We start from the raw sequence: 20,756 nt of genomic DNA on the forward strand, positions 1-20,756 counted from the left end.
ACTGCAGGCTGCCACAGCCAGGGCAGGTGGGGGTCAGCTGTGACAGAGCTGTGGGGCATTTCATCAGGCTCTTTCCCCAGAAGCTGCTTTTCCTTCCCTTTTCCGTAAACTGGGTGAGGTGACGTCAGGGCTGATGTGGGGCACTGGGTGCTGCTTTCTGGGGAAAGTCTCACATGGGAGGGGGCTGTGGCAGTGTCCCTCTGCCCCGTCTCTGAGGGGGAAACGGCAGTTCCCACACCACAGGTAGCACCGGGGATGAGGCTTTTAGCAGCATCAGGTGCTGGCAGCCAGGGCCGCTCCTGGTGCTGCTGTAGTGGCGCGGTGACTGCCCTGGGGCTGCAGGAGGCGACTGATGGGGCCGACAGCCGTGGCTGGGTGTACCGTGGTCGCGTCCCTGTGCCTGGCCCTGCGCTGTTCCCAGCCCGCGCCCCGAGGAGGTCTGTGGTTTGCTGGCTGCATCTTCTCCAAGCCCTGGCTATGCGCGGCTCCAGCACCGGAGGCGCATCCAGACGTGGAGCTGTCAGCTCCGGGAAGAGCCGGGCGCTGGGCTGTGGCTGCCGGGAGCTGGCGGGCGGCACGGCCGGTCCTGCTCCAAGTGCTGCTGTGCTCGGCGCGGGAGGGAGCGCCAGAAGCACCAGCTTGGCTTCCCAGGGCCGGCAGCAGCTGGGAAGCATTCGCAGCAGCCCCGGGCTTTGCTGGCCGGGGAGCGCTCCCCGCGCTCGCCAGCAGTGTTGTGAAATCGCGGCAGCCTGCACACCCCTGGGAGGAACCTGCACCGCTCTCGGGAGCCAAAAGTGCAAAACACGAGCATCTGCCCATGGAGTTCAGGGGTGTCCTCTGGCCCTGGACTCCCTGGGCCTCCCCCACTGCTGCCCTGCTGTGGGCCGGCTCCTGCGGTGGCCAGGCTGTGGTTGGGTGGGAGAACCCAGAGCGGGAAGAGCTGGTGGGGATGGGACCCTCCCGAGAGACCTGCCGGGCTGGCCGCGTCCCCCGCCCCTGTTTACACTGTCTGGCACCTCCGTGAGCCAAGCGAGGAGCGTGTGCGAGGCTGGACACGTGTTTTCGTTTAGCCCAGACAATGACTCAGGCCGGCGCTGGGCTGCAAGCAGATGCGCTCAGCTCTGCCCCAGGCACAGCCGTGTCCCCAGTGCTGCTGGCGCAGCCGGCCCTGGCCCGTGCACGTGGCCTCTGGGGCAGCCGGGGCACGTCCCCAGCCCAGGCCGGGCGCCAGCTGGCCATGGGCCATGTCAGCCACTCGGCCTTTGCCTGTGCTTCGCTTGGCACAGCCTCTCCCGGCCTCGCTTGCCCTCCTGGCCTGGGGCCGGCAGCTCTGCAGCACCTGTCTTGGCCCCAGGGCTGTCCCTGTCGCTGTCCCTGCTGTGTGGCTCTTCCTTGTCCCCAGGGCTCAGCCACGTGGGGAGCTCTGCACCCCACTGGAACTGGGGTCTCCCCATACTGTGTCCCCCTGAACCCCAAGACCACCCCACCAGCTGCTCTGCCTGTGCGCCCCCTCATGCAGGCAGGACGGCAGCGCCTGGGCGGTAGCAGGGCTGTCAGCCCCTGCCCTGCCGCAAACGGGACTGGTGCTGTGTCCCTGCGCCGCCAGCCCCTCAGCCCCGCGCCGCCCGTGGAGCAGCACGAGCGCCAGCAGCCCCGGGTGTGCGGCAGCAGCTGGCGCTAGAGGCGGCCGGGCCAGTGGGACCGGTGATTGCTGCCAAAGCATCTGCAAACCGTGTGTCCTGTGGTGGAGTTGGGGACCTGGACAACCATCTCCAGGTTTCAGCCAACATCCCACAGCATGAAGGCGATCGCCTCCCACAGGTTCCCTGCAGGCTCATGCAGGGCTTGGACCAGGTTCACCTGCCCACGTTTCTGCTGTTTCTCTCATCCTAAAGGGCAGGCAGCTCTGACACCTCCCTCAACGTGACAGGGATGCTCTGTGGCAGGAGGCTGGCTCTGGAGCAGGTTTTGTGGCCGTGATGCTGGCTGTCCCTGCCAACGTGTGCCTGTGGTGTCCAGCTCAGCTGCACTCAGAAGCTGTGTCCCTGCCCAGCGGCACAGCCGGGCTCGCTGCCCGTTTCTCAGGGATGACAGCACCGCTGGAGACCTGGAGCTCATTCGTGCATCTGGCTGGGTACGGGAGTGCGGCTACGGTGAGACGGGCAGCGTCCTGACACCCTCTGCAGGGATGCAGCCAGGACAGGGACAAGGTGGGACCTGCAGAGGTGCTCCAGGGCCACTGGCTGCAGGCCCGCGGCAGAAGGACGGGGTCTGTGGGCGCAGGAGCACCGGCGAGCGCAGCCATCGGCGGGTTGTGCCACGGGCACGGCGCGGGGCGCAGCCGCGGGGCACAGGGGGTGAGCTGAGCGGAGCTGGAGGAGCCGGCGGGGAGGAGACGCCCGGGCGCAGACCGCGCCGCAGCCCTGCCTGCAGTTGGCGGCTCCGCTGGGCGCAGGCCGGGCGCCAGCGCTGCCAGCCGGGGCCGCCCCCGCCGCCTCCGCTCCCGCTGCCCGGCCCCGGCGGTCGAACGGGCGGCAGGTCCCGGGGCCGCGGGCGGGGGCCGGGCCGGGGGGGGAGCGCGGAGCCGCATCCTGCGGAGGGGCGGGCGCAGCCGGGCTGGCCCCGCGCCACGCGGAGGAGGAGCCGCAAATCCCCGGAGCACGTTAAAAAGCGAGGCCGAGCGGCAGCGGGGAAGGAGGAAAACAGCTCCATAGAAGGCAGCGGAGCGGCGGCCGCAGCAGCGCCCGCAACGCCGCGCAGGGGCCGCGGCTGCCGGAGCCAAACTTTCCGGCGGCGGCTCGGCCGGGCCCGGCGGTGGCTGCGGCTTCGTGGGCCGGGTCGCTGAGCCGGCAGCCCCGCCGCAAGATGCCCGCCGCACTGCCCAGCCTGCTGGCCTGGCTGGCGGTGCTGCTGCTCGGCAGGGCCCGCCCGGCCGACGCCTGCAGCTGCTCGCCCATCCACCCGCAACAGGCCTTCTGCAACGCGGACGTAGGTGAGCGCCGCCCGCCGCCCCCGCGCTTTGTCCCCGGAGCCCCGGCCCGGCCCGCGCCAACTTCCCGGCGGGGGAAGGGGCGGAAAGTTGGCGCGGAGCGGCCGCGCCGGGCAGGGGGCGGGCAGGGAGCGGGCAGAGCCGCCCCGGTCCCCAGCACCTGCCCGCAGCCCCAGCGGGTGCGGGCCCCGCGCCCCGGCCGGCCCGGGGGTGTGTCGGCGGGAGCAGATGCGCGGCCGGGCGCGGTCTGTCCGTCCGTCCGTCCGTCCGGGGTGTGCCCGTCCCTCCCCGCGTGTCTCGCCGTCTCGGGGGGGACCCTCGCGGCCGTGCTCGGCATCGCTCCCCGGGCGGCGTGCGGAGCCGCCGGGGCCGGGCCGGGCTCCTCGGCGCAGCCCCGGTGACACGGGGAGCCGCGGGGTACGTGGCAGCCGCCGGGGCCCTCGGAGCGCGGCCGCCCCTCGCTCGGCAGCGGCGGAGCGGAGCCAGCCCCGGCCCGGCTGGGTCACCTCCCGTCTGCTCCTTATTGCCAGGCATTTCCTCTCCCCCATCCCACTTTGTTCGGCTTGGATGCTGCTGAAAGGGAGGGCTTGGCAGCGCCGGGATCTGGATTCCTCTTTCTATGAATAATGCCCTTATTAAATTTTAACATATTAGACAAACAGACCAACCCCCGTTCCTGACGCTCTCCTTCGCAGGGCCGTTCCCAGGCTCAGCTGGAGAGGTAACATTCCCAAATATTGAGGAAGCTCCAGCCTCTGGATGGCCCTGCCCCATTCCCTGCTCCGGAGCCAGAATGCTCCTGATGGGTTCCCAGGCTCCCTCGCCCCTTCCAGACTCCGCTTGTGGCATTTCTCCTCCGTCGGGGCAGCACCCGCAGCATCTGGCTGCTGCCCTGGTGCCCTGGCTCTGCCTGGCCTTGCTGCCTGGCATGTTGTGCCACGGAGCACGTTGGAGACCAGGAGGTTTCTAGACAAAATGGAGCACTGAATTTTTGGAGCTGTTGCTTGAGCCGGTGCCCTGGGCTGTGGGATCCCACGCGCCCGCTCCAGGAGCGGGGCTGCAGCTTCCCGTGACGCTCCGGTCGGGCTCGGCTTTCCGGGGCACTCGTGACTCACCGCCCGTCGCGGGGTGCTGGCTCAGCCGTGACTCAGCTGCTGAGTCACCGTCTGTCTCGGCTGTGTCAGCTGTCCCCGGGAAGGCACGGCGTGGCCAGGCAGTGCTCCCCTTGGCTCAGGCTGCCCCGCTGCCCTCAGGTGTCTGTCCTGCGGGCGCCCGCAGCCCGTCCAGCCGCGGCAGCCTCCTCCAGGTCGTGCCGCCACAGCCCTGGCACCTCCTGGCAACTCCCGGCTCCCAGCCCAAGTCCCCTATGTGGCTCATCTGGATCAGTCTTGCCTTGCATGACCCCATCAGGGACAATGCTGGGCTTGCGGGAGCAGGGTTCATCCCCAGCCTCATCTTCCCACACAACACAGGTCTATTCCTACAGCCTGTGATCCCTGCCCTGCTTGTTGCTTCTCCTCTTCCCCCTGGATGCTCCCTGGAGCTGGGAGGCTCCTCGTCCAGCTCCCTCCCTGCTGGCGCACAGAGCCCAGGGAGAGCCCGGGGCACCGGGTGCTGCCGGGACGCTCACCGGGTGACAGAGCAGCCCGTGTCCCGGGCTGCAGCAGGAGCCCCAGGCTCTGCATGGTCAGGGGCGAGGGCTGAGGGAGGTGATGCTCAGCCCGTTTGGGCATGGCTCTTGGCGTCATGCGGCAGTGCAGGCTCCCAGAGGGGTCAACGGGGCTCGGTGTGCCAGCTGGGATGGGCGAGATTGGCTGTGTCCCCTGGCAGCATCGCACCCATCTCAGTTGTCCCAGTGCTTGGTTCCTTGGAGTGGGGCGCAGGGCACGTGGGGGTGGGTGATGGGGGGTGCCAGCCAGGGCCAGCGAAGGAGAAGGTTTGGGGAGCGAGGTGGGGACAGTCCCCGCGGAGGCGGCTGGGGGAGCGTGGCCCTGTGCGAGGAGGGGGACCCACCGGTCCCCGATGTCGCCCCGCCGAGCTGCGGCGGCCGGAGCCCTTCCCGTGGGCTGACTGCCGCGCTGCCGCTGATTGGGCCCCGTCCCGTTCCCGTCAGCGGCCGGGATGACGCAGGCGGCCATGGCAGCCCCAGCCGCGGCTCCCGCGCAGGCCAGCGGGCAAGCGGGGCCTGGTGCCTCCCGCCTCCCCGTGGCACTGCCCTGCACCGGGGCAGCCCCCATGGCCCCTGCCACTTCCCCCGGGGCTGCCGTGCTCAGCTCTGCGTCACTCCAGCCTCCATGTCCCTGAAACCACGCTGCTGCTGTGCCGGGGAGGGGGTGCCCTGGCTGCCGGGTGCGGGCAGGCTGCGGGGGGCTGGTTGCTGCCCATGTGCCGGGCAGCGCTGGGACTGAGCTCCCCGGGGTGGTTTGCCTGGTCTCCATCTCTGCTGGGCTCGGCCGGAGCTGGAGTGACCCCGGGGCTGTCCCCATGCAGGGACAGGCAGCGCTGGCACTGGCAACCGGCCCCGCGCCCAGCCGGCTGCCAGCGCCCCGGAGAAGGGACCTTTGTTCCCTGGACATCCAGCCGGGCAGCGGCTCCATGTTCTCTGGGCGCCGGCGCTTCCCAGGCAGGGTCTGTCCCCGAGGGCTGCCTGGTGGCCACAGCTGGCAGCCCTGGGGACCAGCACAGGGGTTGTCACCGCTGGGGCTCCCACCCTGCCAGGAGGGGGTGGCCCCACAGTGCATCTTCTTGCCGTGGTTTGTCTTGCCTGGGGAAGGAGCATTTCCAGCATTGCCTTGGGCAGACTTGGTCGCCCCGTGCTGGCGGCGCTGTGCCGCGCTCGTGGGGAGCCGGGAGGGCCTTGGCTCAGCTTCCCACGGGGTCTGGGCTCCCGTGGCTGGTGCATGGCCAGGCCAGCGGCAGGAGGGGCGGGTGGTGCAGCGAGGGGGCCGTTGGCGTTTGCGGAGGTCCAAGTGCTGGTCTGTAAGCACCCAGGGTTTCCTCCGTCCCTCTGCCTCCTGGTCCCGGGGATCTCCGCCGTGCCGTCCTCCAGGCTCGCCGTCCCGGCCGCGCCGGGTCCTGGCTGGCGCGGAGCAGCTTGGCTGCGCTGCTGGGGTCTTGGCGGGGAAAGCGCAGCGCGGCCGTCCCCTCCACAAAGCCGCACTGTTCAGAACAAATCCGCCTAGAATTGGGCTGCATTTTTGTCAAGTGATTCATCAGCACGTGAATGGAAAAGGCTGGAGCCCACTGAACCAGTAACCGTTCCCCGCGCCTGGAGCCACGGGGCCGCGGTGGGTGCACGGCTCTCCAGCGCGGTTGCGCCCAAGTTCCGCTGCGGATGTGTGTGGAGCGATGAAGGGCCTGGCACGGGGAGAACGCGGCAGCTGCTGGGTCGGGAGGGTGGCCCGTGCCTGTGGTGGCCTGGGCGCGCTGCTGGCCGCGGGCAGGGACCGAGCCGGCGCTCGCCAGGCAGAGCTCCGGGGCAGGACCGGGCTGGGGGCTGTGCTGAGGGGCTTGTCCTGCTGCAGGTAGGGGGCCGGGGCGCGGTGCTGCTGTGCTGCCAGCGTGCCCGGCACTGCCCCGAGGGAGGAGCACGGCTGGGAAAACCCCCAGTGCAGCCCCGGGACCGGCGGGAAAGCTGGTGCAGCCCTAGTACTGGCAGATGTGTCTGCCGCGCACCCGGTGAGTGCCCACCTTAGCGAGGCCGGCTGGTTTGGGGAGGCTCTGCCCTCGGTCATGCTGGTGGCTGCGCTTTCCTTTCCTGAGTACAGCCAGCTGGCCGTACCGGTGCCCACGTGGGGCCGTGTCCCCCGACCTTCAGCTGAAATAGCCGATCCAAGTGCCCTGGTGCCCTGTGGTATTTATAGCGCGGTCAGATTCCCTCTGCTCGCCGTGCCAGGCGGAGGAAGGCAAGCGTGCCTGTGCCAGCCTGGCGGGCGGCCCCGGCTGTTCCCACTCAGCACCTTTCGGGGGGCACACGAGCCGTGTCCCCGGCTTGTCAGGCCTTTGCCCTCCTGCCGCTCTGGCCCAAGCGTGACTCGCCGTTCCCTGCGGTGTGTGGAGCAGGGCTGGCGGGGCAGCGGGTGCCCCGAGGGCTGGGGAGCCCCGTGAGCCCCTGCCCCGCAGCCAGGCCCCCTCCCGGTACAGCCGCGCTGCCGTGGAGCTGAGCAGGACCTGCAGCTTTGGGGCTGCCGCTGTGTCTTCGGTGTCCCCGGTGTCCCCGGCGCTGCCTGGGGCCGGCTGGGAGCTCCTGTCGGCGGCGGAGGGAGCCGGGCAGGACAGGCAGCCACAGGTCTTGGCACGGGGACCCTGCACGCCTGAGCGGCTGCGACCTGCCCAGCGTGGCACCGAACCAGCCGCCGTGTCCCGAGCTGGCGAGCGAGGGCGAGCTGCCGGCCTGCCCTGCGGGTCGCTGCCACGTGCTGAGTGCTCACATGCCGGTTCGTGTGTCCCTGGGCTGTGCTGGCAGTGCGACCTCAGGGACCTGAGCACAGCAGAGCTGTCGCTGTGTCACTGTCCCGGGGCTCCAGGGTGACGCGGCCTCGCCAGCCCTGGGACGCTTGACCTTGCACAGGGCCATGCGGAGCTCAGGGGGCTGTTGCCTTTGGCTGGGCTGCTTGGGGCCGTTTCCCCTGTCCCAGCTCTCTGCGTCCCCGGGTTATTTCTGCAGCAGCGAGGGCAGGAAGCGGCACCCGCAGCCCCTGGAGGACGCGGTTTCTGCGCCTGCGCGGCTGAGGCTCCTCGCGGCAGTCAGAGACCCCTCTGTGGTGGGATGAGGACCCCATGTTCCATCTGAGGAGCACAAAGGCAGCCTGGTCCCGGGATCCCGCTCCCCGGTGTGGGCTGCAGAGGGGCTGGCAGGGTCTGGGTGGTGCTGGGAGCCATGGCAGGAGCTGCCTGTGTTGGCTGTGGCAAGGGGCTGGGATGGGGACGTGGCTCCGTCTCCCTCTGCACCCAAAGGTGACCCTCCAAACAGCTCCCTCTGCCCTTTGCTACTCTGGCCCTGCTAGGGCCTGCGGGCATTGGGCTGGGTCCCTCGTCAGAGACCAGTTTAATTAATGACAGTGCAACAAATACCGCGCTGCTCCCAGGAAGCTGCTGGCAGGTTTCAGCTGTCCCGCTGCCACGCGGATGACGGGCACGAGCCCGGCAGCACCAGCCTGCGCCCACGGCTGCGCCGGGGCGGGACCGTCCCGCGGGGCAGGGCTGCAGGTGCGAGCAGCTCCTCTGGTCCCCGGCCGCCCCGCTGAGCTCCACACCTCTGCATTGCAGTGATCCGAGCAAAGGCTGTCTCTGCGAAAGAGGTGGATTCGGGGAACGATATATATGGGAACCCGATCAAACGAATCCAGTATGAAATCAAGCAGATCAAGGTAACGGGACACATGGGGCAGGACGCTGGGGGGGACGGGGCAGCCTCTGCAGCGGCTGCTCACTCCTGCTCCTTCTCCCCAGATGTTTAAGGGCCCTGACCAGGACATCGAGTTCATCTACACGGCGCCGTCCACCGCCGTGTGCGGCCGGCTGCTGGACACCGGCGGGAAGAAGGAGTATCTCATTGCAGGTGGGTGCCATGGGGACGTCGCTGGCTGGGCTGGCCCTGCAGCCTCACGCTCATCGAAATGCCTGTGATGTGTGTGTGCTTCCCGGGCACGGGGCACCCCCCACCCCCAGCGGCCCCCCGGCTGTGTCCTGGCCATGGTCGGCAGCCCTGGGCTGTGGCAGCTGAGGCACGAGCCTCCGCTCCCTGGGGATCCCTGGGGACAGTGCACGGTGGGAGGGGATGGACTGTGGCGGCCCCCAGCCCCCCAGGCCGGGCTGAGCCCCAGGCACCCCGGGTCACCGTCGGGTCGTGGGGACCCTCTGAGCGGTCTGTGTGACCTCTCCCCAGGCAAGTCAGAGGGCAACGGCAAGATGCACATCACACTCTGCGACTTGGTCTCTACCTGGGACTCACTGAGCCCAACCCAGAAGAAGAGCCTAAACCAGCGGTACCAGATGGGCTGCGAGTGCAAGGTGAGCAGCCGGGCTGTGTCCTGCTCCCCGCAGGCCGGGGGGCTGCACCCCGAGGCAGGTGTGGGCTCTGTGGGGAGATGCTCTTCCCTATCCTTCAAGGATGATGCTGTGCAGGGGCACAGCACGTGGCCAGGGATACGGGACAGGCAGCCGAGCCTCCAGCTCTCTGCAGCTGGGAAGCAAGGCCAGCCCTGGGACCTGCACCCAGGGGTTCCCCCAGCACTGGGGTCACGTCCCCACTGTGCCCCACAGGGATGGGACAGCCTGGCATCCCTGCTCCAAGGCTGGACCACCAGCTCCCGCCGCCCTGTGCTGCCCCCTCCTGCCGCGGCGTCCCCTCGGGGTGGCGGGTGACGGTCTCTGTTGTGCGCAGATCTCGCGCTGCCTCTCCATCCCCTGCTTCGTCTCCTCCTCGGACGAGTGTCTCTGGACGGACTGGGCGATGGAGAAGAACAACGTGGATGGGCGGCAGGCAAAGCACTACGCCTGCATCAAGAGGAGCGACGGCTCGTGCGCCTGGTACCGCGGCATGGCCCCCCCCAAGCAAGAGTTTCTCGACATCGAGGACCCCTAAGCCAAACGAGCGCATTCCAGTAGCCAGTAGAAAAAAAAACCTGCGAGATGTTAGACTGGTCCACGCTGATATCAATTCCTGGAGACAGCATGAAAATCTGCTCGGCCGCAGGGGTCCCCGGACTGCGGCACCCAGCACGCGCGGGCAGGCCGGGGTCCCGCTGTGTCACAGGTGTCCCTGCGCTCGTGGCAGGGCTGGGGGGGGCGGGGGGACGCCCCTGCCCGCGCCGCGTCCCTGCCTGGCCACGCTGTGAAGGAATCAAACCCACGTGAGGGGTGGGAGCTGCCCTGTCTGCGTAGCAGGTCTACCAGGTCTACCAGTGCCCCTGGCGCAGGGGAGCCGCCCCGGCAGCTCTCACCAGACAGCCCCCCCGCAGTGTCCCCGGTTCCGTCCAGCACTGGAGACCCCGCTGTCCCCTTCCTCACCCACCGCCCGTCCCGTGCAGGCAGGTACAGCCCTCCAGGCAGCGGCCCCAGCGGCTTTACTGTGGGGCACGGCTCCCGCCTCTGTGCCGGGGGCTTCGGGCTTTCGTGGGGCTGGACGGCTCCTGCGCAGGCACCTGGTCCCAAAAAGCTGAAGAGGCCTGTGAGTTGGGCCGGGGCGATGCCCCCGCGAGCACCCGGCACTGCTGCCCCGCTCTCCCCGTGCTCCCTGCCCCATGGGGCCTCAGAGGTGACGTGGGGCTCAGCGCTGTCCCCAGCACCCCCGGGGTCCATTCCCAGCGCCACCTCCTGCAGAGGGGGCTGCAGCCAGACCCTTCCGCAGCCGCTGCCGGGGCTCGGCCTGCGCGGGCAGACGGCAGCGCCGGTGCAGGGCTCACCCTCGCCCGCGCCGCTCGGGCTGGCCCGCGGTGGCGCTCCCTGCGCGGCGGGACGGAGCGCGGCACGGGCGGCAGCCGCGGGAGCCGCGTCCCGCGCGGCGAGCGCTCCCGGCCCCGCTGTCTCTGAGCCATTCCCCGCCGCAGCGGCGCCGCGGGCCGCCCGGCCGTGACTCCGGCAGCCGCCGCAGCGCGGGGAGCGTGCGGCGAACCTCCCGCGGCCCCGGGGGTGTTTTCATGCTGTGCGTCCCCGTGAGGTTTGAGATGTCGTGCTGGACCAGTCTGGGCAATTCCAACATATTAAAGAGGAAAATTAAAAAGAAAGAAAAAGAAAAAAAAAGCCCCAACCTCTACTCAGTCCCATGTACGAGTCCCGTTCGCTTTCTGTACGGTTGTATCATATGTGCCATTTACTCCTGTCTCTGCTGGTAGTCTATCGAGTTTAATATCTCCACTTGTTTTGCCACCGGCTGTGTGGTCCCTGTGCTGTGTTCTGTCTCCTCGTCAGGCGCTGGAGCCGCCCCGGGGCCGTGCGGGGCGGGTCCCGCTGCTGCGCCCGCCGCCTGCCTGCGCCGGGCCGAGCGGGAGGAACGCGGCGGCGCGGGGGGAGAGCCGCCCGGGCCGAGCGGGAGGAACGCGGGGGCAGAGCCGCCCGGGCCGAGCGGGAGGAACGCGGGGGCACAGCCGCCCGGGCCGAGCGGGAGGAACGCGGGGGCACAGCCGCCCGGGCCGAGCGGGAGGAACGCGGCGGGAGAGCCGCCCGGGCCGAGCGGGAGCGGGACCAGAGCAGGGGCGGGGATGGGCTTGAAGCTGCGCGGGGCCGCGCGCGTGCGTGAGATGACGTCAAGGGCAAGCCCCGCCTCGGCGAGGGGAGGAGCCAGCGAGCGGGCGCAGCGAGGGGCGGGACTTAAGGAGGAGGCGCGGGAGGATTCAGCGGTGGTGGAGGGTGAGGGGCCGGCGCGGCCTTAAGGCGGTGACACGTGCGCAGGCTGGCGGAGGCCCGGATGGTGAGTGCTGCCGGGATGTACCGGGATGTACTGGGAGCGGGGAACGGGACGGACCAGGACTGGGATCGGGATCGGGACCGGGACCGGGACCGGGACCTGCGCTCAGGTCCGCGCTGCCCTCCCTGCCGTGTCCGCGGGTCTGGCCGTGAGGCGGGCGTGCCGGGGCGCCGGTCCCGGGCGGGCCGCACGTGGCGGACCGGGGCAGCGCGGCGGCGCTCGAGGCCGCGGGCGGCGGGCGGGTGCGGTGCCCGTAGCGGCGGCGGGCGGGACCCACCGGGGTCTCCGGGGTGCGCGGCGGCGGGGCCGGGCCCGTGGCGGGCCCCGTCTGCGGCCCGTTGCCACGGCAACGCGCAGCCCCACACCGGGAGCGGAGCGGGGCGGTCCGGCCTCCCCGCTCAACCGGCCGCCTCCTGCCCGCAGCCGGGGCCGCCGGGCCCCGCCATGGCGGTCACAGCGAAGCTGAAGGATCTGCTGAATGTGCGGCGGGACGAGGCCGGGGAGCTGGGCCGGCTGCTGACCGCCTCGGCCAAGAAGGTGCTGCTGCAGAAGATCGAGTTCGAGCCCGCCAGCCACGGCTTCTCCGGCCAGCTGGAGCTGCTGCGGGGCAAGTACCTGCTGCTCAGCCCCCGCACCGAGCCCGCCGAGCAGCCCCGCGGCGCTGAGGAGCGACAGCCGGCCAAGCAGGGTGGGTGCAGAGGGCCGGGGGGGCTCTCCCTGCGCCGCGCGCCCGCGGCTCACCCGCCTCTCTCCCTGCAGGCAGCGACCGGACCCCGGGGCGCCACGGGGACGGCGTCCCTGCGCCCCAGAAGGTGCTGTTCCCTGCAGAGCGCCTCGCCATGAACTGGCAGCATATCTACCGGGTCGGTGCCGGGCTGCTCAACCTGGGAAACACCTGTTTCCTCAACGCCACCCTGCAGTGCCTCACATACACGCCACCGCTCGCCAACTACCTGCTGTCCAAGGAGCACAGCCGCACCTGTGAGTGGGGAGGGGAGCGCCCGCCTGTCCCGGGGCTGCGCTCAGACCCCGCGCGCGGCTCTGCCGGGGCTGTGCGGCTGCCGGGACATGTGTGGCTTCTCTGCTCCCTCCTGCCCGCTTCTCCGTCAAGAGGACGTTCCTGCATGCAGGAGCGTTCGCTTTTCCTGGCCATAGCAGTGTTCCTGAGCTCTGCATCCTGTGTCTGAGAGGCTTTGGCTGTACTGGGCACAGCCAGGACTAACCTGTGTCTGCTGGGCTCTGCTGGCTCCTGGGGCGGAGCGGGGGGTCCCAAACAGCCCCTGCCTGTGGGGACCGTGTGGGCGCAGGGCACGAGGCTGCATACAGGCAGCAGGTGCTGTTCACGGGTGACTTTGAAGGGGAATCTGGTGGGCTCTGCTCGGAGCTGTGACCAAGGGGAGCACGTGGGGCTCACAGCCCTGTCTGTAGGGCTCTGGTGGGATCTGCCCCTCAGGGCTGACCTGTGGGCTCCTCAGCAAGTCCCTGTGCCCTGTTTTCCATCCACGTGGCTGCTGTGTCATCTGGGGGGTTGCAGCGACGGGTGCTGTGACCGGGGCCGCGCCAGCCAGGGTGGCGTGTGCTGGTCCCTGTGACCCCGGGATGCCCAGAGCTCCACTGCAGCACAGAGCTCGTAGGAAAACCAAACGTGGCTGAGCCGTGTTGGACCAGAGATTCCCTGTCCCCCGTACTGCTTCCATCTCCTGGGTTTGTCCCCAACGTCCTGTCTTCTCTCCCACTCCAGGTCACCAAAGCGGCTTCTGCATGATGTGCGTCATGCAGAACCACGTCACGCAGGCGTTCGCGAACAGTGGCAATGCGATAAAGCCCGTGTCCTTCGTCCGAAACCTCAAGAGTAAGGATGGCTGCCCTTGTACCCCCTCCTATGCCAGAGACTATTGCAGGAGCAGAACCTCTGAGATCAGGGCAGGTCTTGGCAGAGGCTCTTCTGAGATGACTCACTGAGTGTGCCAGGGACTTCGTGGGCCATGTGGGGCTTCCCCCGTGGCCGACACGAGTCTGACGTCTGGTTTGGGCTGAGGGAGCTCAAACCCTGCAGTCCCTGCCCCCAGGGAGGGCGGGAGGACCTGCATGTGTTGCAGCGGTGCTGCGGCTGATCTGTCCCTCTCCTGCAGGGATTGCCCCGCACATCCGCTTCGGCAGGCAGGAGGACGCACACGAGTTCCTCCGTTTCACCATCGATGCCATGCAGAAGGCCTGCCTGCGCGACCATGCCAGGTACGTGTGGCCTCTCATGGCCGTCACTGCTCTTGTCTGCTGGTCCCCTGTGCCGCGGGAGGGGACTGTGGGGTGAACGCGTCCCCCAGGCTGGGCTCATGGAGGGAGGTGCTGACTCCAGGATCTGGGGCGGATGGCCCAGCTCTCTGCCCGTGGCACAGCCCTGGGCTGCTCTCTGCCTTCTGACGCCTCCACCCCAGCGCAGCTGCGCTTCTGTCCCCGACTCCTGTGACTGGGGTGGGTTTGGATCCTGAGGACACAGTGCTGGCCCGTGGGGTGGCTGTTGGGGCGGGCGGTGTGTGATCCGGTGCTGCTGTCTCTAGGTCGGATCGCCAGACCCAAGCCACTACCCTGATCCACCAGATCTTCGGCGGTTACCTGCAGTCCCGCGGTGAGTGCCGGCTGCCGGGGCTGGGCCGGTGCCTCTCAGCACTGCTGTTTCCCTGAGGGCCCTGCAGTAACTTGCCAGCTGTCCAGCAGCACTTGCTGTCCCAGCACGCAGTGGAATTGCCAGGCTGTGAACACTGGTGCTGCCATCCCAGAGCCCAAACCCGAGGAGGGGAACATGGCAGCTGCCTGCGCGGTGCTGGGGGCGGTGGGTGCCGTGTTGTGCCAGGGTGTGCTCACTGCTCTCTCTCTTGCAGTGAAGTGCTCGGTGTGCAGGGGCGTCTCGGACACCTTTGACCCCTGCCTGGACGTGGCTCTGGAGATCACGGTACTGGGGCAGGGTTGGGTAGGGGGAGCTCTGCTCTGCAGGGGATGTTCCCGCTCCTGAGGGTGCGTAACTGCTGGTGTCAGGCACGGTGCAGCCAAGAGGGAAGCAGCTTCTGTTGTGCTGCCTCTGTCTGGCAGAGCAGAGGCCGTTGCCTGAGCATGAGCCACGACTCCTCCGTTGATGCTCCATGGTGTTGGGGACAGTGCAGCCGTCCCTCACGGCATGCTGGCCAACACCTGGCTGAGGGGGCTCAGGGGTTCAGTGCAGTCTGTGGCCCTGTGCTGATGCTCTGTGTAATCTCCGGGGGCCAGCGGCGTGGCAGGGTGCTGGGCTGCTGCGTGTACTGGCCACTCGTGCCCTGACGTCTCCTCTGTCCTCGCAGCAAGCCGCAAACATAGTGCGGGCGCTGGAGCTGTTCGTGCGGCCAGACCTGCTGGGCGGAGCGAACGCCTACATGTGTGCCAGGTGAGCGCGCAGGGCTGGGCAGGATGGGACCGCAGGGGTGCAGCTGGGAAGCACAGGAAAGTGCCGCAGTACAGGAGGGCTTCTCTACCTGCTCCACCGCTAAACTGTGAGGTACATGGCTGTGAAGGGGCTCCTCATCTCCCTCCTCTTGTGACGGGGACCTGCGCCAGCAGAGCTGGCCCTGAGCAGGTGCCCTGGAGCGCTGCTCGCTCTCGGCAGGGTCATTTCCGTGGGGTTTGCTGCTTGGGTGGTGGAACAGCTGGAAAAGCTTGAGCTCTTCCTGTGCAGATGCAAGAAGAAAGTGTCAGCAACCAAACGCTTCACCATCCACCGGGCGCCCAACGTTCTCACGCTTGCTCTGAAGCGTTTTGCCGGCTTCACAGGAGGCAAGATCACAAAGGTGGGTGCTCGGCAATCCAGAGCGGGGCTGTGTCCTGTCCCGAGGCCCTGCGACCCCGAACAGGGTGGGAGGTGGTTCTGTGCGTGGTGCGAGCTCTACCGCAGTCCTGCAGCCCTTCCCCAGCTGGGCGGTGGGAGTTTGGCTCATCCCGGCATCTTCCTCACCGTGAGCTCTGCCTGGGGAGAGTGGGTTCCCCCTCCCTCGTGAGACGGGACTCGTAGGACAGCTGAGCTGCTCTTGCCATCTGCTGCGCAGGCTCCTGAGACATCCTCTTTCTGCAGGACGTGGGCTACCCTGAGCTCCTGAACATCCGCCCGTACATGTCCCAGACCAGCGGGGATCCGGTCATGTACGGGCTCTACGCGGTGCTGGTGCACTCGGGGTTCAGCAGCCACGCAGGACACTACTACTGCTACGTGAAGGTGAGCCCAGGGCGCTCTCTGGGCACCTCTCCGTGCTGGGGGCTGGCGGGCGCTCGAGGGTCTGTGTAATGCGCAGACAGGAAGGTGCTCAGCAGACGTGGTGTGGAGCACTGGGGGTACGGGCTGTGCTCCACCGCAGGAAGCGTGGAGTTCTGCTCTCGTGGAGTCCCCTCGCCTGCCTGGGGCTGCCCGGGGGTTTTGGGGAGCGGAGCTCTGCCAACGGGCGCCGTTTCTGCTGCTCCTCAGGCCGGGAGGGTCCCTGGACGCAGCCTGACCCCGTTCTCTCTCCTTCCGCAGGCCAGCAACGGGCAGTGGTACCAAATGAATGACAACGTGGTCCGCCCCAGTAACGTCAAGGTGGTCCTTAACCAGCAGGCGTATGTGCTGTTCTACGTCAGGTGAGTGTGCCCTGTGTCCCCGGCCCCTCTGCCCCTGCTCAGCATGTGGGACAGGGCTGGGGGCACGTGCCTGGGTGTGCGGAGGAGCTTGGCCCAGGTAGCCCCAGTGCCTACGTGCACGTGCTGGCTCGGGGAGAGCTCCAGCCCCTTGTTGTGGTTTTGCTGCAGATGAAGAGCTCCTCACCCCCTCAGAGCTGCTGCCTCCTGGCTCTTGTGAGCATCTCTGAGAGCGTTCCAGTCTCTGAGGCTGCAGTTAATGTGTGTGCTTCTCTGCCTCCCCCAGGATCCCCAGCCCGCGGAAGAGCTCAGAGGGGCCCGTTGCCAGAGCTGACTCTGGCTGCGTCAGCAGCATCCCTGGCCATGTCAAGAAGACTGTCACCAACAGGCCCCTGGCTTCACTGGTGACGGGCCAGGTGAGTCCCGACGGCGGGTCTGCGCCAGGGCCCCTGGGAGCTGCTGCCGCTCCGCAGGGCGCAGGGAGGCAGGTGCGCGGCTCCCAGGGGCAGCTGCGAGGGAGGACGACCTGCCTGAAGGATCCTGCTGAGCCAGGGGCTCCTGCGTGGGCCTGGCAAGGGGCGGGAGGGCAGTGCCGCTCTGCGCGCTTGGCTCCTTGAGTTCTCTCCTTGCTGAGTTTGTCTCTTTGTCCAGACACCAGACACACTACCAAGGAAGAAGCTGCCAGGGCCAGAAGTGGTCGGAGTCCCTGTGGCCCGCAGCACGTTTGGGACAGGGCCGAAGCTGCCGAATGGAACTGCTCTGCCCAAGCTGCCCTCTGGGTCACTATCACCCCCGCTGGCCCCGAATGCCACCCACGCGGCCGCAGCATTTCCCAGTGATGCAGCCCAGAGGCCCAAGAAGCTGCTCTCCTCACAGCCGTCACCCGCGCCCAGAGCGGTTCCGGGATTTTGCAGCCCCAGTAACACCAATGGAGCCAAAGCGCAGGGTCCCCAGAAGCGCTGCTGGGAGCCCAGGCCCCTGCCCGCCTCCCCCAGGCTGCCGGAGCCCATCCCCGGCCAGGAGCCGTGGGGCAGCAGGGAGAACACCGGGACACCGGGAAGGGGCCCTGGCGGCAGCGCTGCTGCCAGCGCGGTGCTCGGCACAGCGGGGAAGCTGCCCAAGGTGTCTCGGAAGAGCAAAGGTGGAACCAGCAGCTCCTCTGCCTCTGAGGACACAGACCGTGGCACCGACTCCTGTGCTGGCTCCGGCACCGAGCCAGCTGTCCCTGAAGGAATCAAGCTGGCAAAGCTGAAATCCTTCCCGTCGGCTGCACCGCAGCCCAGCAGCACCACGTCACCACCACCGACCAAGAAGCTGGCGCTGTCCCACAAAAAGGTGAGTCTGAGCTTCTGCCCAGAGACTTCAGTAGGTGCCTCGTGCCTCTGGAGCTGGTGCTGGGGGAGCGTGGGGCTGATGCTGGTGCCTCACTAAGCCAGAGGCGGGTGGGGACGGTCCCCTCTGGGTCGGGGTGCAGGGCCAGGCCCCGCTGTTGTTCCCATCCCTGCAGAGGCTGGAGAAGTGGCTGCTGCCTTCTTGCTCGGGATGGGTGGCTGTGCCAGCCCCTGGAGCGGCGCGGCCCCGCCGGCCTTCTCGGGGCAGCGCGTCCCCAGGGGCGATGGGAGCTGGTGACACCGAGCTGGAGGCTGCAGAGTCGCCTCCTCCCCAGGCAGTGCTGGGGGTTCTGTTCTATACATTTCTTTCCGTCCTTTTTCCTTTCTGCTTCTAACAGAAAACGCTTCTGATTGTTGTTCTACCACCTCACTTCCCTCCCTCTGTCTGTGTCTTTTCCCTCCCCTTTCTCTGGGCTCCCCTTTTTGTTTTCTTCTCTTGGCTCACAGAAACTTCTTTTATTTAGACCACCAAACTTTTATTTATGTCCATAACCGCAGGGCAGCACCCCGGGGAAGGAGAGCAGAAGTGACCGCTGTGCACAGCCTCACCCAGAGCTTGCTGGCCAGCCCTGCCCCACGAACACCGCCCGCCCCAGCTCCGCTCTGGCGCATTTTGGCCAGTCGAGGTAAGCGGTGCCGGTTGCTCCTGCGCGGCAGCAAGGCCAGTGGCAGCCCTGGGGAACTCTCGGACATGACAGCTGCTTGGGGCTGGTTTTAGCCGACAGATCTCTCGTTCTGGGCTGGCAGACCTTGCTCTGGATCCTGTATTTGGGCTGGTTTCTCTGCCTGTTGGCACAGAGTGGGGGCGCTTTGCAGACTCCGACCAAGAACTAGTGTCCCGTGGGACCAGGAGGCACCAGCCTGGTCTGGATCTTGCTCTGGGTGTCCCTTTTAACCTTCACCATCGGCGTGTGCCGCAGCGCCGCTCGCTCATTGCTAATCCCCGGGACGCGGTGCGCGCCGCGTGCGGCTGGCGCTGGGCAGCTGCGGGGTCGCTGTCAGCACCTGCAGCTGCTGCTCCGAGCAGGGTCTGATTTTGGCTTCGTGGCTGAGACGGCCGCAGTTGGGTGCTGTGCTTGTGCACCTCAGCGTGGGGAGGAAGAGAGGGACTCCCACTCCCTTCAGTTCATGTCAGCCCCTTTTCCTGTCCTTCAGGTTGTCCCCAGCTGCTCTCCATCTGCCCAGACCTGAGGAGCCAGCCTTCAGCTTCGTGCTCGACTCAGCCCCTCAGCTCGCAGCCTGCCCCCTCACCAACGGCTCCCCTGCCCCCACTTCGCACCATCTTCCTCCCCGCAGCGGGGAGAAGGGGCCGGGGCAGGCCAGCCCTGGCTCCCGCAAAAAGGAGCGTCAAAAACAGCGGCGTGGGGCAGAGAGCAGCCCTCGTGTTCCGGCTGGGAAGGGCAAGGACGGAGCCTCCAGCCCCCCCAGGAAGAAGAAACACTTGGCTCAGGGGGGCTCGGTGTCCCCTGGGGGGAAGGCGGTGGCAGACAAGGGTCCCAGCGGTGACCAGGAGGCACCGGGCTGTGGGGACACGGAGAGCAGGCCCAGGCCACAGGGGTCAGACCCCGGTGTTTGCCTGGATGCGGGCCCCATCTCCCACCATAAGAAAAAGAAGAGGAGGAGGAGGAGGATGAAGGAGGTGGAAGAGCGCTGCTCCGGAATGCTGTCCTCGGGCAGGTGAGGGGTCTGGGGACACACAAGAGCCCCGTTTTCTGCTCTGCCCTGGGCTGTGCTTGGGTTCCTCTTGTCTTTCTGCGGGTGGGATGAGCCTTGCCGGGGCAGCTTGGGCTCTTCCCGCTGTGGCCGGGAAGGGCGGGCTGAGCGCTGCTGCCTTCCCCAGCTCGAGGAGGGCTGAGCCGGAGCCTGGGAGCCCAGAGGAGCGGTGGAGCCTGGAGGCTGGGGCTGGAGAGCGGCAGCACCGCAAGCGCAAGCGCCGGCAGAGCCTTGGCAGCCCAGCCTCGAAGCAGCCGGCTACCAACACACACGTCGACGCCCCAGGTACGACTGTGTGGCAGTGCCCTGCCTGGGGACAGCTGCCTGCTCCTCTGCCCACGAGCCCCTTGGAGCACTGGAGGCCCATCCCCGCAGCTGCCTCCTGCTGCCCCCGTCCTCAGGTGACCTACCTGGTGGTACCAAGAGGGTGTGCTCCTCTCCATGCTCGTGGGGATGGGCCCCTCTAGGGGTGAGGATTTCCCCCCTGTTCCTCCTGCCCAGGACAGGCCCCATGGTGCCCAAACACCCTGTGCCATCAGGATGTAGTTAGTCCTGACAGTGTCTCTTGGGGCGAGATCTGCCTCGGAGGTGGAGCGACATGGGAGCTCCCTCTGCTCCCTCCACCCTGCCCTCACCCCTCCTGTTCCCACAGCAGCAGCTGGAGCCGGGTTTGGGCACCGTCCAGCTGCCCCGAGCCCTGAGCCTGGCCACGGGGCCAGCACAGCTCCCGGGAAGCACGGGGAGCTCAGCGTGGTTGAGGAGCTGCTCCGGAACTCCCTGGACAAGGCTTACGGCAAACAAGGTAACCCCCGCTGTCCCCTGCGCTGCCGGGGCAGCCCCGCACCGGGCTCCTGCTGACCATGCTGCCCCGCAGTGCTGACCTGGGACGGGGAGAGCTCGGCCGTCAGCCAGGACGCCGTGCGGGACGCAGCGTGGGCCCGTAGTGAGACCGTCCTTGACGAGTGGGACCAGGAATTTGACAGAGGGAAGGTGGGTGCTGGCCATGGCCTGGGCTGGGGGCACGCAGGACTCTCTGCTCTGACCCAGGAGCCTTCCTGCCTCTCACAGGTGAAGAAGATCAAAAAAAGGAAGCGGGAGCGGGGCAGACACTTCAACCCCTTCCAGCAGCTGCAGAACCAACGCAACTTCTGGTCAGCCAGCCTGAGCCACCGGCTCTGAGGTGAGCGAGCCGCTGGGGCAGGGCTGGGGGCGGCCACCCGTGGGGTGCTGACACCCCCTTTCCTCCCCGCTGCAGCCCTGCGTCCCCAGCCAGTGACTGGAGAACAGAGTGGAGGGGAACGCGGTCCAGGAGCCACGGGCGGGTCCTGCTGGGGAGGGAGGGGACACTGATCCCGCGTGTCTGTGCTCGGTGTCCCCTGCCCTCCCCTCCTGAGAGCTGCTGTCCCTGCGGGCCCTGGGCCCCTCCAGCTGCGGAGGAACCAGCTGTGGGCAGATGGGCCGCCGCTCCCCTGCCCGTCCGGGCTCCTGGCCGGCTCCTCTGTGCCTGGGGCTGGAGCAGCCCCTCACCCCCCAGCCTGGAGCTCAAGTCTCGGGGGGCTCCCGGAAAGTGCCTGCGGATCGTCCCTGCCGCTGCCGGTCCCCGTGCCCCCGCTGGGAGCATCGG

General features: G+C 68.1%; 2 protein-coding genes across 2 annotated transcripts; both read left to right on the forward strand.

Moving 5' to 3' along the window:
* Positions 1-2,617: 2,617 nt before the first annotated feature.
* On the forward strand, positions 2,618-10,861 carry TIMP2 (TIMP metallopeptidase inhibitor 2). Its single transcript, XM_065034303.1, has 5 exons — positions 2,618-2,992; positions 8,258-8,358; positions 8,441-8,549; positions 8,877-9,001; positions 9,375-10,861. Exons 1-5 carry the CDS (start codon positions 2,866-2,868, stop codon positions 9,573-9,575), a joined length of 663 nt encoding a protein of 220 aa, XP_064890375.1. The 5' UTR covers positions 2,618-2,865; the 3' UTR covers positions 9,576-10,861.
* Positions 10,862-11,003: 142 nt separating this feature from the next.
* On the forward strand, positions 11,004-20,311 carry USP36 (ubiquitin specific peptidase 36). Its single transcript, XM_065035186.1, has 18 exons — positions 11,004-11,505; positions 11,820-12,084; positions 12,156-12,377; positions 13,138-13,248; positions 13,529-13,631; positions 13,955-14,022; positions 14,276-14,346; positions 14,729-14,811; positions 15,100-15,211; positions 15,493-15,633; positions 15,931-16,031; positions 16,315-16,444; positions 16,680-17,363; positions 17,918-18,045; positions 18,575-19,096; positions 19,260-19,417; positions 19,785-19,934; positions 20,007-20,311. Exons 1-18 carry the CDS (start codon positions 11,425-11,427, stop codon positions 20,309-20,311), a joined length of 3,435 nt encoding a protein of 1,144 aa, XP_064891258.1. The 5' UTR covers positions 11,004-11,424.
* The last annotated feature ends 445 nt before the right edge of the window (positions 20,312-20,756 follow it).

The sequence above is a fragment of the Columba livia genome, chromosome 18 (genome assembly GCF_036013475.1).
Source record: "Columba livia isolate bColLiv1 breed racing homer chromosome 18, bColLiv1.pat.W.v2, whole genome shotgun sequence".
Classification (NCBI taxonomy): domain Eukaryota; kingdom Metazoa; phylum Chordata; class Aves; order Columbiformes; family Columbidae; genus Columba; species Columba livia.